This window comes from Panonychus citri, unplaced genomic scaffold, assembly GCF_014898815.1.
Source record: "Panonychus citri isolate SS breed McGregor unplaced genomic scaffold, ASM1489881v1 Contig00111, whole genome shotgun sequence".
Taxonomy (NCBI): domain Eukaryota; kingdom Metazoa; phylum Arthropoda; class Arachnida; order Trombidiformes; family Tetranychidae; genus Panonychus; species Panonychus citri.
Window position 1 is genome coordinate 826,205 of NW_026515516.1, and position 13,985 is coordinate 840,189.

The 13,985-nt window shown below is 32.4% G+C and overlaps 5 protein-coding genes and 1 long non-coding RNA gene across 6 annotated transcripts; 4 read left to right on the forward strand and 2 right to left on the reverse strand.

Annotated features, from left to right (window-relative positions):
* Positions 1-1,039: 1,039 nt before the first annotated feature.
* On the reverse strand, positions 1,040-2,556 carry LOC128389858 (uncharacterized). Its single transcript, XR_008325524.1, has 2 exons — positions 1,913-2,556; positions 1,040-1,812 (listed from the first exon to the last, which is right to left on the reverse strand). It is a non-coding gene; the product is annotated as an uncharacterized LOC128389858 (long non-coding RNA).
* Positions 2,557-2,681: 125 nt separating this feature from the next.
* On the forward strand, positions 2,682-4,756 carry LOC128389854 (transcriptional repressor p66 alpha-like). Its single transcript, XM_053349495.1, has 2 exons — positions 2,682-2,833; positions 3,015-4,756. Exon 2 carries the CDS (start codon positions 3,015-3,017, stop codon positions 4,614-4,616), a length of 1,602 nt encoding a protein of 533 aa, XP_053205470.1. The 5' UTR covers positions 2,682-2,833; the 3' UTR covers positions 4,617-4,756.
* Positions 4,689-7,364, reverse strand: LOC128389851 (sulfhydryl oxidase 2-like). The gene is given in 4 exon segments (XM_053349492.1): positions 4,689-6,072; positions 6,446-6,597; positions 6,742-6,836; positions 6,839-7,364. Coding segments are annotated over 4 exon segments (1,944 nt in total). The 3' UTR covers positions 4,689-4,901.
* A 130-nt stretch (positions 7,365-7,494) lies between these two features.
* LOC128389855 (serine beta-lactamase-like protein LACTB, mitochondrial) lies at positions 7,495-9,914 on the forward strand. The gene is made up of 4 exons (XM_053349497.1): positions 7,495-7,634; positions 8,146-9,261; positions 9,323-9,418; positions 9,547-9,914. The coding sequence occupies exons 2-4, from the start codon at positions 8,268-8,270 to the stop codon at positions 9,822-9,824; spliced, it is 1,368 nt and encodes a 455-aa protein (XP_053205472.1). The 5' UTR covers positions 7,495-7,634; positions 8,146-8,267; the 3' UTR covers positions 9,825-9,914.
* On the forward strand, positions 9,852-11,777 carry LOC128389856 (uncharacterized). Its single transcript, XM_053349498.1, has 2 exons — positions 9,852-10,440; positions 10,830-11,777. The coding sequence occupies exons 1-2, from the start codon at positions 10,405-10,407 to the stop codon at positions 11,670-11,672; spliced, it is 879 nt and encodes a 292-aa protein (XP_053205473.1). The 5' UTR covers positions 9,852-10,404; the 3' UTR covers positions 11,673-11,777.
* A 30-nt stretch (positions 11,778-11,807) lies between these two features.
* LOC128389853 (probable glutamine--tRNA ligase) lies at positions 11,808-13,869 on the forward strand. Its single transcript, XM_053349494.1, has 2 exons — positions 11,808-11,967; positions 12,032-13,869. Exons 1-2 carry the CDS (start codon positions 11,920-11,922, stop codon positions 13,706-13,708), a joined length of 1,725 nt encoding a protein of 574 aa, XP_053205469.1. The 5' UTR covers positions 11,808-11,919; the 3' UTR covers positions 13,709-13,869.
* Positions 13,870-13,985: the final 116 nt, after the last annotated feature.

The following is a 13,985-nucleotide window of genomic DNA, read 5'->3' on the forward strand; positions in this document are numbered from 1 at the left end:
AATCATCATGATAGTCCTTGAATTGTGAAGATGATTTAATTTATGATTAAAACAACAATACAATTAACTGACCACCAATTGTATTATGCTGATGATGATGATCATCTCTGGTGTTTTGTTTTAATACAACAATTAAGACAATGAATCCATAATCAAGGTAGTGTTAATGATGAATTATTCAGTAATCGTATCATTAAATTGTGATACATGATAATCAAAGTTAACCATCAACGTTATTAAATCTTTCATCTTAATTTCTGATACAATTTAATGATAATAATCAGTGTCTATTAAAAGAATCGCTTAATTATTAGAAATCTAATTTTGATTGTTGATAAAATGGTGAAGATCAAAGTTAATCGCGAATCAAATTGTCTTCAAATTAAATTAAATCTAAATGATGACGAAAATTTAAAATTCAAATCATCATGTTATTACAAAGGACAACATTCATTTACTGTTATTGCTGCTGTTATTTATAGTGATGATTAACCTTTAATTGTGCATGATAATTAACTAATTTATAAACATCCTGTTTCTTAAATATACTCATTTCCATCAACAATTAATTGTTAACCTTGTAAACTTTTTGGTTGATCAACTGTGCTAATGTTATTATGAATCTACATGTGTTTCCATTGACAATCAACTGAGCTCAACAATCAAATTGTATTATTATTGTTTAATTGAAAAAATTAATTCTCACAAAATGGATCAACAATTAATCAGCAAAATCATAATTAATTTTTAACATTTAGTTAATATTTCAACTATTCTCAGTTAATGTCTCAATCAATTTGCATTAAATCAGTTATATGATTCAAATTAATTCGGTTAATGATCAAAATTTAAGTTTATTTAAATGATCATTGTTAAGGTTGATCATTAATTAAAAAAATTTGTGACCTTCTTAATCGTGTTTAACTTAATTATTAACTGAATTAGCCAATTTTCTGATCATAATTATCATTTTATTGGATTAACATTTTCATTTTTTTGATCAAGTTTTTTGTATTAACAATCAGATTGAAAGAGTTAATTGTTCTTGAATCGTAATTAATTGTAATTGATTAAGTATAATTTGTAATAAAAATTAAATTTACATTGAACAATAATTTACAATGAAATGATTAATATTTTTACCATCAACAGATTAACTAAATTATCTATTCAAAATCATAACGGTAATTGAAAGCACTTTTCTGATCAATTAAATCTTATACTTTGATTGCACACTAATTAAAATTGAATAATAATCATGATAATTACATAATTTAACCAATAATTGTTGTTTCCTCATTTAAATATAAAGGTACAACTTGATCAATCATTTTTATCGGTGAAAGTGATTCCTCCAAAAATTGTGATTATGTTTCAGCCTTCAGGGTTTAATTAGATTTGTAAGGTTAATTGGTTGATTTGTTTAAGATGATGATATGTTAAAGTTGCTCGTTGAAGAAAAATATAAATGATGATTAAATTGATGATGATTGAATTGTTTTTCTTGTTCCTGATTAGATTATCCAATGATTAGCTGACATTAATTCCATTTGTCATGATTTGGTTTCTTTTCGATGAGATTTAGTAGTTAGCCGATTTGAATCCAGTTTCATGAAAGGTCTGAGTTATTCATATCGTAAATAAGGTTCAATATCCAATTGGTAATAAGTAGTAATTAATAAAATTGATGATGAAAAAGATGAGATCATGGAAAGGAAGAGGGATGGAAATTGATGAGACAACTGGATTAATACATTTTCTCATTGCAGTTTAAGTTCAAGTGTACCAGTGGCTTCAAATTCAGTGACAAGTCTAAAGAGTTGGAGAAAAAGACAATTAGTTAACTTGAGATAAATTATTTGATAGAAAAATGGAAGAAAAATAATCATTTTCAATGGAAAATTAGACTTACAAAAGTAATTCTCTGTTGGTTGGTAAAGCGATATCGGGATATTCTTCTCGAAGAATAGAAATGGCTCCTTGAAGATTCTTTTTCGCCCTGTAATAAGCAGTGACAAAATACATTCGCTGATGAAGTGTCATCGCCAACAAAGCAGGTGAAGGTTCACTTGAACGTCTCATAATTAATAAGAGATCAACCAATTGACGAGAAACAAAGAGAAAAGAATAGAAAAACAAAAATTCTACAAAAATGTCGTTAACACTTTTTCTATGTACACAAAACGTAATTGATTTTGATGGAGAAATTTATATTTCTTATATAAACCCACAGAATAGGTAATGACAATCAAAGGAAAACTCATCGAATCAAATCAATCCCATTACACAATTAACATGAAAGGTAATCAATGACATTTCCAATCGTCCATAATAATTGGATGGATTAACAATTATCTCCATGTTGTTAGATATCAATATAAACAAAACCCTTAATTTCCCAATCATTGGCCGATGACAACACATAAAATTATCAACCAATACAACCGAAAGATTAACAATTAAGTGTGAGACTAGAAAAAAATTAAAGATTAATTTAACAATCACTGATAATTAAACAAAAAGAAATTAAAAAAACAAATGGAACCCAAAAAAAAGGGTTAACTTGGAAGCGAAAAAATGAAATTAATGAGCAGTGAATAGAATTAAAGATCAACAAGAGATGGCGACACTTATGATTCTCTGGGCTACAGGCTCAGTTTTACTCTTTGTTTCATTTAGAAATTGGTGATTTGTAAATTAATCTAATTTGTTTTTAATTCTATATTTTAATTGTGCTTGAGTTTATTTGTAATCAGTGATTATTAAATTATATTATCTTTGTGAGACGATCAAAAGTGAACAAAAAACTTAAGGTCACCTTTAAAAATAAAAGGTAATCACGGTTGTGATAATGAATCCATGCCTCCAAAAATAACCACATATCTTGATCTCTCTCTCTCACTCTCAATCTCACTTACCTATTTGAGATGAAGACTAATTATGATTTTTATTATTAGTTATTAATTTGGTTAGTTTATTAATGTATTTGTTGTATTTTGTTTTATTTTTTATAGATGGAGAAGAATAGTGAACTTGACCGGCGAATTCGTAAATTATTAACTCTACTGAGAAATGAGGAGAACAAGTTGACCCTTATGAAGAAAATTTGGCAAAGTCAATTAGTGAAGAAAAATATATCTCAGTCATCAGTATCTGGTTCAGCTCATCAGCAACAGCAACAACAATCACAATCACAATCACAACAACAACAACAACAACAACTTCATCACCATCAGCAACAACATCAACAACAACAACATCATCAACATCATCAACAGTCAACTCATTCTCATCATTTAACATCAACTCCACCAGCACATAGCCATCATCCAACACCGACTCCTCCAGCTCATAGCCTTCATCATCAGACACCACCATCTTCAGCACACAGCCACCATCATCCAACACCACCAGCACACACCCATCATCAACCCACTATAATTGCTGCACATCAACAACAAACTCATGTACCACCACCAATGATTTTAAATCCACCGATTACCAATAATCGATCATATGGAGCTGCACCACCGCCACCTCCACCACCTCACGGCCTATCTTCCCATCTACCAGGTATTCATGGAAATCATGGAAATCATGGTAATCATGGTAATCATGGAAATCATGGAAATCATCACCATCAACACCAACATCAACACTCGCATCAACATCAACATCAACCAATCGGATATAAGCCTGTTGTTAATCGTGAAATAAATAACCAAACAGTAGCTCAAAGAATTGCAGCTGCTAAATCTGCTCTAAAGAAGCAATTAGAGAAAACTCTTCTTCAAATTGTTCCACCCAAACCACCTCCACCCGAGATGCATTTCATCCCCAATGCAAATAACAATGAATTTATATATTATTATGGTCTTGAAACGGTTGTCGACTTTTTAACTGGAACAGATCAAAATAAATCACCACCGGAACCCTTTGAATGTGTCCAGTGTGGCTCTGATTATACTCCACTTTGGAAATGGCCTGGAGGTATTGATCCAAACAGAGGAAAACCAGCCGTTATTTGTGAATCTTGTGTTTCAAATAATATGAAGAAAAAATTTAGAGATGATCATACCAAACGCTTGAAATCAGCCTTTGTTAAAGCTCTACAACAAGAGCAAGAAATTGAACAAAAAATATCCTCCGGAGAGCCAAGTCCACCAATTCCAGCTCTCACACCACCAACAAATCCAATCAACAACAATTCTCAAGCTGCTTCAGTAGCCGCTGCCGCTGCTGCCGCCGCTGCTGGTCTATCAAATTCTCTTGGTAATTCTGTACACGGGTTTGGCAATTCACCGGTTTTACCACAGGCACCTCCAGCTCATAGTTCTTTCTTGCGTCATGGATCCGCTGCCAATGCAGCCGCAGCTTCAGCTAATGCCTCCGCTGCCGCCGCGTTCGCGGCATCTTCAGCCTTGTTCAATTTATCTAAATTCACACCAGCCCAGCAATCGCTTCTCCAAGCACAGATACAACAATTGGCTCAAAGTTTACCACACAGTCTCAACCCTCAAGGTTTATCTCAACCTCAACCTGCACATATGCTACCCTTTGCTCCCTTACTTTTACAATATGGAGCATTGATGAACAATCGACAGTCAATGAATTGATTTTACAAACAAATTTAAATGTGTAATTTGGGCTCGTTCTTTTGAAAGAAAAACAAAACAAACAAACAAAACTTTAAAAAGAAATCAGTGTAATTTCTCAATTGAATAAATATAATACATGCATCACAATAGGAAAAAAATTGCTCATGGACAAAATATTTTATACAAAGGGATAAGTCTCTTGTTTATTTGATTATATTTGTTTTTTTTCTGTTCCTTTTTTTGTACCAACAAGAATATTTTTCCTCTCTCAGTCACATTAGAAGAAAAATCATCTTTTCACTTTTAAGGAGCCATCGGATATCTGAATTTATGCTCTTTCCGGCGCTTTTTCCTCATTGACAATATAAAACAAAATGTCAACAACATGCAAGAAGTTACAATGTACAAAAGTAAACATAAACTAATGTCCATTTTGTTTAGAATAACATTCGGCCAAGTCCACATGTTACCCGTGTGTTGGAAATCATGATCATATGAATCAAATACATTTTCATTGGAATCCTGGACATTGCCATTGTCATTATCATTATTTGGATGTAAATTTGTTGGAACCAAAGATGATGAATGTTTAATCAAATTATCACCACGATAACGTGTTAACAGAAAAATAAAAGTACCAGTTTCATTAAAACGTTGACCATCTAATGTCCAACAGGTTGGACAAGTAACAGGTGATGGATATTGGACTTTGGGATGAACCGGATCTTCAGTTAAATCTTTAGATAAACGTCTATTAACAATATTGTGAGCTCTCCAAAGCCAAACAATTGAGCTATTTGGATAGATTAATGTTGATTCCAGATTTGAAGATATTTCTCCAAAGTGTTTGGCACAATCAGCACAAGAGAAAAAATTTTTAATATAATCACGCATCGTATATAAAACTTTATGACCCTCTGGTTCACCTGAGGTTTTCATGTATTCATTGACGGTTAGAGTGTGAAAAAGAAGCCACAATGAACATGGATAACCACGGAAAACTGGCTCACTTCCGGAACAAGTTATCCAATTATCTGGCTTTGGAAAAGGAGTTTGATGATTTAATTTATCAAGAACCGTTAGAAAAGCTTCCCTATTTAAACCATGGACTTGAGTGGACAACCATTTTGATAGGGATGAGATGAAACTTTTAGCCGATTCAGAATCAAATGGAAAATAATCATTCAAAATGTTGATAAAATTTTTCAAAATTTCTAATCTCGATGAATCCAATTCTCGGTGCAAAGGAATCTGTTTATATAAAGTCTCATGAATGGATAAATATAAGTCAGTTAGATGAAGAGAATCAGTTGAATCCAAGTTTGATTGTTGTTCATTTTTTGTATTTTCTTGAAGAGCCTTAAATGAAGATGAAGGTGCTGATGATATTAATGGTTCCAAATAAGTTAAATTGTATTCGTTCATTATGACATCAACTGTAACTTTACGATGATCAGGACCAAGTTCATTGGGCCTGAGAAAAAAGAACAAAAAATTAGAAAATCTTGTTTCTTTCTAGTTTTCTTTTCTTTTCTTCTGTAGAAAAAAAAATCAAATTCACTAATCATGATAATAAAAGGACGGAAATATTTTTCTTTCCTTTAGAAAATATAATAATAAAGGTAAAAGTGTATTGGTAATATAAATTGTCATGCATCGGTGATCGGCTGGTGGTGACAGAACATAAAATCTTGGATAATCAAATAAACACCAATCCTTGATCTTAATCTTTGGATTAATACACGTTATCTTTTTTAGTCTTTCTTTTCCTCTTCCTCTCTCTCTCTATCATATCTTAATTTAATTGTTCTACTCCCCTTGATTGTGTAATTATTTTCGGAAATTACCTTTTAAATATCACAGGTTTTCCTCCTTTAGAGATCTTTATAATAACAGGTAGAAGAAGAGGTGATTCTTTTAATTGCTCAAGCCATTTGTGTCCAGTTTTGATTCTTCTCACTACAATGGTGTCTAAAAATGGCGACAGATCCAGAATAACCTGAAAAAAGAGGAAGAAGGAGTGAGAGAGAGAGATGGAGAGAGAAAGGGGAAAATGGAGGAAAAATATGAGAGGGAAAATTAAGATTAGAAAAAAAATTGGAAATGGTATCAATTGTTATTCTACATAACAGATTATATTTACCTCTCTTCCTAAATAAGATTTTTCTCCTTCAACCAGGATTAGAATATCTCTTGAGGATGAAATTTCTGTTAGATTGTTCATCTCTTCGGAATTAGAGGATCCAGGTAGTTAAGATTAGGCCAATTTGAAGGTGTTCCTTGAGACCATGATCGGTGTACCCAATCAAGATAATCATGTCTCATTGAATCAATACTTCCAATTTGAGTGGACAAGGGTTGACCATTTTTAAGATAATCATAATTATGCCAGAAATAACGAACAGAGGGAAATAGATTAATATTATAATCACTGCACAGTTTTACATTTGATTCCTCGGCACAATCAATTGCAGCAACACGAACCACTTTTGACCAATGTCTTATATCCTTGGCAAAGGTTTTCCATGTAGGAGCAAAACGGACACAATGACCACACCAGGAATTATAAAATTCAACTATAAAAGTATTATTCTGATGGAATATAAATTGGGAAAAATTTCTCTCCGATAAAATAGTTAAACCAGGCTCATTTCCTTTATACAATATGGGAATACCATTTATCACTGTCACCATAAAACTGGTGATGAAAATGATGATGATGATGATAAATGAACAGATGAGTTGATAACTTGAGGTAACTTTCATTATTTGATTAATTTGTAACAATTGTTTCCTTCTCTCTCTGTCTGTCTTTCTCTCTATTGATTTTAATTGAAACGGGAATGTAATTATTTGTTGATGATGTTAATTGTTCTCATCTGGATAATCAACGATTCCAAAATAGTCAAGTTTCTCTGGTTTTCATCGTCTCTTAGGTTGACACTGTTTTCCAAATCATCACCACCACCATCATAAAAATGTTCATTGATTGACACATGTAAATATCTCCCAACAATCAGGAATCAAATTACTAAAGTAAAGTAAAAAAAAAAAAAGACAATTTAGATCAACAAATTAGAAAATATTTACATGAGAAAAAACAAATTGAAATAGAATAAAATTGAAATAAAATTTTCTATTCTACTTACATTTCCATTTGGTAGAAAATGAAAGAAGAAAAAAATATTTTCTAATTCACTTGTTGATTGTCTTTAATTTTCCTTTAACCAGATTAACCAACGTCATCTAATTAGAAACACCAATCACCATTTTAATCATTTATTTAATCAAAAAGAAACAAAATTCAAATTAAATAACCAAATGAAAGATTTAAAGTAAAGAGAGGAAATGACAACACAGAAAAAGAGACAAATAGAAAGACAGAGAAAACCGAAAGAGAAAAATGGAAAAGAAAGAGAAACTTGTTAGAGAAAAGAAAACAGCTGAAGAGACAAAATCAAAGTGATTTTCTTTTTGTAGAAATTAGTTATTCTAAAATTGATTATTCCAATTGATTAACCCTCTCTCTCTCTTTACTTTTAAACAGGTTAACAAGAAGATAGTAACAATTGTAGTAGTAATTAAAAGTATAAACAATCAAGAGTAATTATATTTTTGTGATCCCTTTTTGTTTTCATTTGGATTCGGTTTTGTTTGTTAATCATCATTATGGTTAAAAGTGGATTAAAAACTCTTGTGATTGGAGGATCATCTTTAACTTGTTTAGCTTTTCTTGCTAATCATCTTTACGCTGATGAAAAGGGTATTGGTAGGAATTTAATTAATCACCGGAAGGATGTTATTTCACCGATTCCTGATAATCCATTTAAAGGTGATCAAAATGAACAATCATTTCTTTCCTTGGTTCAAGCGACTCGTTCAGCTCGTGATCTTGTCCAGACAACAATTAACACTTATGGTTATCCTGGTATTGTTGTTGGTGTTTCTATTAAAGGTGAACCTTGTTGGGTTCAAGGTTTTGGTTTCTCGAATCTTGAAACGGCCACTCGGTGTAATAAAAACACGGTCATGAGGATTGCAAGTATCTCGAAGCCTATTACAATGACCGCTGTTGCTAAGCTTTATGAGGAAGGAAAAATTGATTTGGATAAGAATATTTTCACTTTTATTGGTGATAAATTTCCAGAGAAAAAGGTTGACGGTGAAAAGGTTCCAATTACAATTAGACAATTAGCCAGTCACTTAGGTGGCATTCGACATTATAAAAAAGATGAAGTTTTAAGTTGTTCTCTATTGAAAAAATATTCCAATTCTGTTGATGCTTTGGAAACATTTGCTCAAGATGATTTACTTTCCAAACCTGGAACTAAATTTGATTATTCAACGTATGGTTATACTTTAATTGCTGCTGCCGTTGAAATGGCTCAGCCAACAATTAAATCTTTCGGACAATTTTTGGTCCAAGATATTTGTCAACGTAGTTTGGGAATGACAAACACTTATTTAGATGAAAATTCACCAATCATCTTGAATCGAGCTAAACAATATGTTAAATCGTCAGACAAATTCACCGAAAATTCATCTTATGTTGAATGTAGCTACAAATACGCCGGCGGCGGTTTATTGTCAACTATTCCTGATCTTTTACGTTTCGGAAACGTTATGTTGTACAGTTATTTACCTCATCTAAATCAATCGAAACGTGAGTTTAATTTTTCTGTCCCATCACAATCAGTAAAATTGACTAATTGTTTTCCATTTAGCTTTCCTCAAGAAATCAACTGTTGATATGCTTTGGACTCCGATTCCCTTTGGTAATATTAAAATTGATCCAAATTTATTTGATTGGTGTAAATATGGTAAGGATTTAAAGGCAACAATTAAAGATATAATTATCAATCGATTGGTCAGTTGATCAATTAGCTTCAGATTATATCTCAATCATGATTGCAAGTTGATTAACTTATAATTTTGGTGACAATTTTAGGTCTTGGATGGGGTTTAATTAGAGATGCTCAAGCTTCTTGTACCTCTGGTGCTTGTCCACCTTTCAAGGATATAATTTACCACACTGGAGCTGCAACCGGTGGGACAACATTACTCATGATTATCCCGGAAAAGGAAATGGTTGTTGCTTTAATCATCAACCTTGGTAAAGCTAAAGGTATCGGTAATTTGGGACTAAATGTTGCCGAACTATTTTCCAACGTTAAACTACCTGCAACAATTGAAACAAATCCAAAGGAAATTGTTGCCAAAGAATAGAAGGAAAAACTTTAATCAATCAATTATTCGCATTAACCTTCGACCTTTCAATTACCTGGGATATCAATTAAACTCAAGTCTTTCATATGATCTGATGTCTCTCTCTCCTCCTCCACAATTAACGGGAATTTGGGTTTCCTCCTCATGACGAAATTGGATTGTTTCAAGTATCCGATATACATGATGAGTATCAGATATTTCTCAAACAAATTGCTTCCAATTGAAACGTTAATTTCTTTCAATTAATTTAGTAATTCTCATATTCTTTCTACATGTGTGTTAATTAGTTTTTATTTTCTTTGATATCTCAACCATATAATCTCATCAGTGAAAAACTATTGGTAATAATTAGCTAACTTTGAAACGAAATGATATAAATCTCGTTTTCATCTTCCACAACGTTACAACAAATTGTCACCATTTAAGGGATTTTTATTTACATTTATCATTAACCTTAAACACCCAGTTAATTACGAATTCAGATTGTGTTAATTTTACTTGATTCCAATTTAATTTTCACTCTGTTTTCTTCAGTGTAAACTCTCAACTTGTTAACCACTTAACCATAATCTCCACCAGAATGTCAACATCAACCGATGAATTAGATCGTTACATGGTAAGTAGATATTGTTTTTTATTCTAATAACAAAGAAATAAGAAGAAAACAAATGGACGACAATCATTGGGATAAATTTTCTCTCGAAATGTTATTTTCCACGATAGAACCAAATTAACATTGATCGGCTCTAATCCAATAGGCCTTTTGATTTCAACAGAGTGATTATCGTTTCCAATGATCTTTGTATTAGATTTGTTTACTTCGTATCTGATGTTTTAGATTAGAATTGTGAATTGTTTTTGAGATTTGCTTTTGTTGAAACAAAGAGATTTCCATCAATCAAAACACAAGAGAATCACATTTCTATCCATTGCTCAATCCTTCATAGTAACTGAATCAATTAAAACTAATCAGATCTTTTTTCCCTCTAATTATCTTGATTACAGCTCTCTCTTGAAGGTTACCTACGGAAAGTTGACTCTCTGGACCATAATCCAAGACAAAATCTTTGTAAAACTTTACTACCCAATTTCGGTCACATTGGTGTCCTATTCTTGGCTAATCATACATTTCCTCAAGCGCTACGAGGATTACAGATTGTGATTAAGCTAATCTACCATGGGAAAGAGTTGAGTAATTCTGGAAAATCAGATGAACCAAATTGCCCGATTTTGGATGAATTTATCAATCAATTGGAAGACAAGATAATCACTGGAAAGATTGCCGCTGATAGAGATTTAGATTTACAAAGATTAACCTTTTTATTGCCCAAGTATCGAGAATCTTTAGTTTTAATCTTAATCAAGGATTGTCTGGCCAATTCCAATTCAACGGATTCATGTATAATCAGAAATCCATTAACCGAATATTGTTGCTCACTTAATTCACTTTTTTTCTCCATCATTTTAACATTTTGTGATATTCTTAAATTAACTGATGGCCACTGGTTCATTGGTAAAATAATTGGCTCTTTCAAGAGAATTGTAATCAGTCAAGTTTTCGGGAACACTAATCAACTTTATCCACATCATCTTCGCCCCTTTTTACCTCATCTTGAGCTTTTGGATCTACAATTAACTCAACAATTTGTCATATCATCTTCATCTCAGCCCCATCGAGTTGCTGAAAAACTTTGTCAGAAACTTAATTACTCATTATTACCTGGAATTTGTCAATGGAACGAAATTGTTGCCCTGCTAATTTTATATCCAAATGCTGCTGATTTCCTGGTCTCCCATAAACCAGAATGGATTAATAAACTTCAATCTATTCAAAGGTCTAACAATTAGGAAAATCAAATCATCGTAAACATTTCTAATATTTTTATTCACTATGGAAAACAAATTGTAATGTTGATAGAAAAAGAGAAAATTTTTTTTTCGAATTTCGCTCAATTTTTCTTCCCTCATCTTCTTTTCCCTTTACATGTTTTCATCTGTTAATTTGATGATGTTGATGTTGATCATTTACCGGCAACTTCCGGAATCAATTTAAACCATTTTAATCTTTTATTATTTCATCTAAATTGTTGTAAACATGAGTTCTAATGGTGATCTGATTGATAGTGAAGATATCGCGTTCAAGGTGAGTTTCAATGTTGTTATTTGATCAGTTGGTTATTTGGTTTTCTCTTTTTTTTCACTTCTAGTGGAGTAGAAAAGTTCCCTTTCATAAAGTGGGTGAAAATGATACAACTGATGGTTATGTTGTTACCCCTCAAACTCGGGATCTATTGCGAAGTCATGTTAAAAGAATCGGAGGTCAAGTTCGCACTCGATTCCCACCTGAACCAAACGGGATTCTTCACATTGGCCATGCAAAAGCGATAAATATCAACTTTGGTTATGCTAAAGCTAATAATGGAATTTGTATCTTACGTTATGATGATACTAATCCAGAGAAAGAGGAAGAACGATTTGTTCGGGAGATTAGAGAGATGATTGAATGGTTAGGGTACAAACCTTATAAGATAACCTATTCTTCCGATAATTTTGACCTTCTCTATGAGTATGGCGTTGAATTGGTTCGCCGTAATTTAGCTTATGTTTGCCATCAAAAACCAGAAGAATTGAGAGGTTTCGATCCACCACCATCACCTTGGAGAGATCGACCCATCGAGGAGAGTTTAAAATTATTCCAAGAAATGAAAGAAGGTAAATTCGGAGAAGGTGAAGCAACTCTAAGGATGAAAACCACTTTAGGAGATAGTAAAGTTGATCCGGTTGCTTATCGAATTAAATTTAAATCTCATCACCGAACCGGAGATAAATGGTGCATCTATCCAACATATGATTTTACTCATTGTCTTTGTGACTCTATTGAAGATATAACTCATTCTTTGTGTACAAAAGAGTTTCAATCTCGACGTGCCTCTTATTATTGGTTATGTAATTCACTTGACCTTTACTGTCCCGTTCAATGGGAATATTCTCGTCTTAACATGGCCAATACTGTTGTCTCTAAGAGGAAAATTGCCAAACTAATTGAAGAGAAAATTGTCAACGATTGGGATGATCCTCGACTTTACACTTTAACTGCTCTTCGTCGACGAGGTTTCCCATATCAAGCAATCAACTCTTTCTGTCTTTCTCTTGGTTTAACTGGAGCTCAAACCATAACGGAACCTCACATGTTGGAAGCTCATGTTCGTGATTATCTTAATAAATTCGCACCCAGAGCTATGTGTGTCATGGAACCTTTAAAATTAAAAGTTCTCAACTATGATCAACACTTTAAAACTAAACCTTCAACTTTAACCGTTGACAAATTACCAACTAATCCAGAATTCGGTAATCGTTCAAAAGTTTTCGATGAATATGTTTACATTGAATTAGACGATTTCCGTGAAGGTGCCACTCCAAAAGGATACAAACGATTGACCAGTGAACAAACTGTTGGCCTTAAATTCATTAACATGGTCGCTTCCGTTGAAAATGTAATCAAATCAGATGATGGAACCATCAAAGAGATTGAAGTTACTATTGTTCCCGTTGCTGAGACCAAAAAACCTAAAGCATTTATCCATTGGGTTTCTGCTCCTCGAAATGTTGAGATTCGTTTATATGATAATTTATTTATTCACAAGAATCCTGAAGATAAAGATCAAGTTCCTGGTGGTTTCATTACCGATATAAACCCTAATTCATTGAAAATTGTTCCCAATGCAATGGTTGATATTGAAGGTCCTTATGAGAAGCTAAAAAATGAGAAATATCAATTCGAGAGAATTGGTTACTTTGCCCCGGACCCTGATTCAACTGATGATAAATTAATCTTCAATAGGATTGTTACCCTTAAAGAAGATAAAGATAAAAACACTAAATAATTATCGATTAAAGTTTTCTGTCAAATTGATTTACAAATAAAAATCAATCCAAATTCAAGATTCACTTGGATTCTGAGAAGAAAAAAACCTTTGATCTCTCATCTTTTAATCACCTGTTGATCCCCAAACAAGATCATTAATTGCAGAAATTAAAGCACCAATTCAATTTTAGTCCTAATTTTCAATCGTTAATTAAACTTTTCCATTTTCTTTTCCCAATCAATTAAAAAAAAGAATAAAAACTCTCTCAGTCGACGGTAGATGGCGTTGTTTTCGA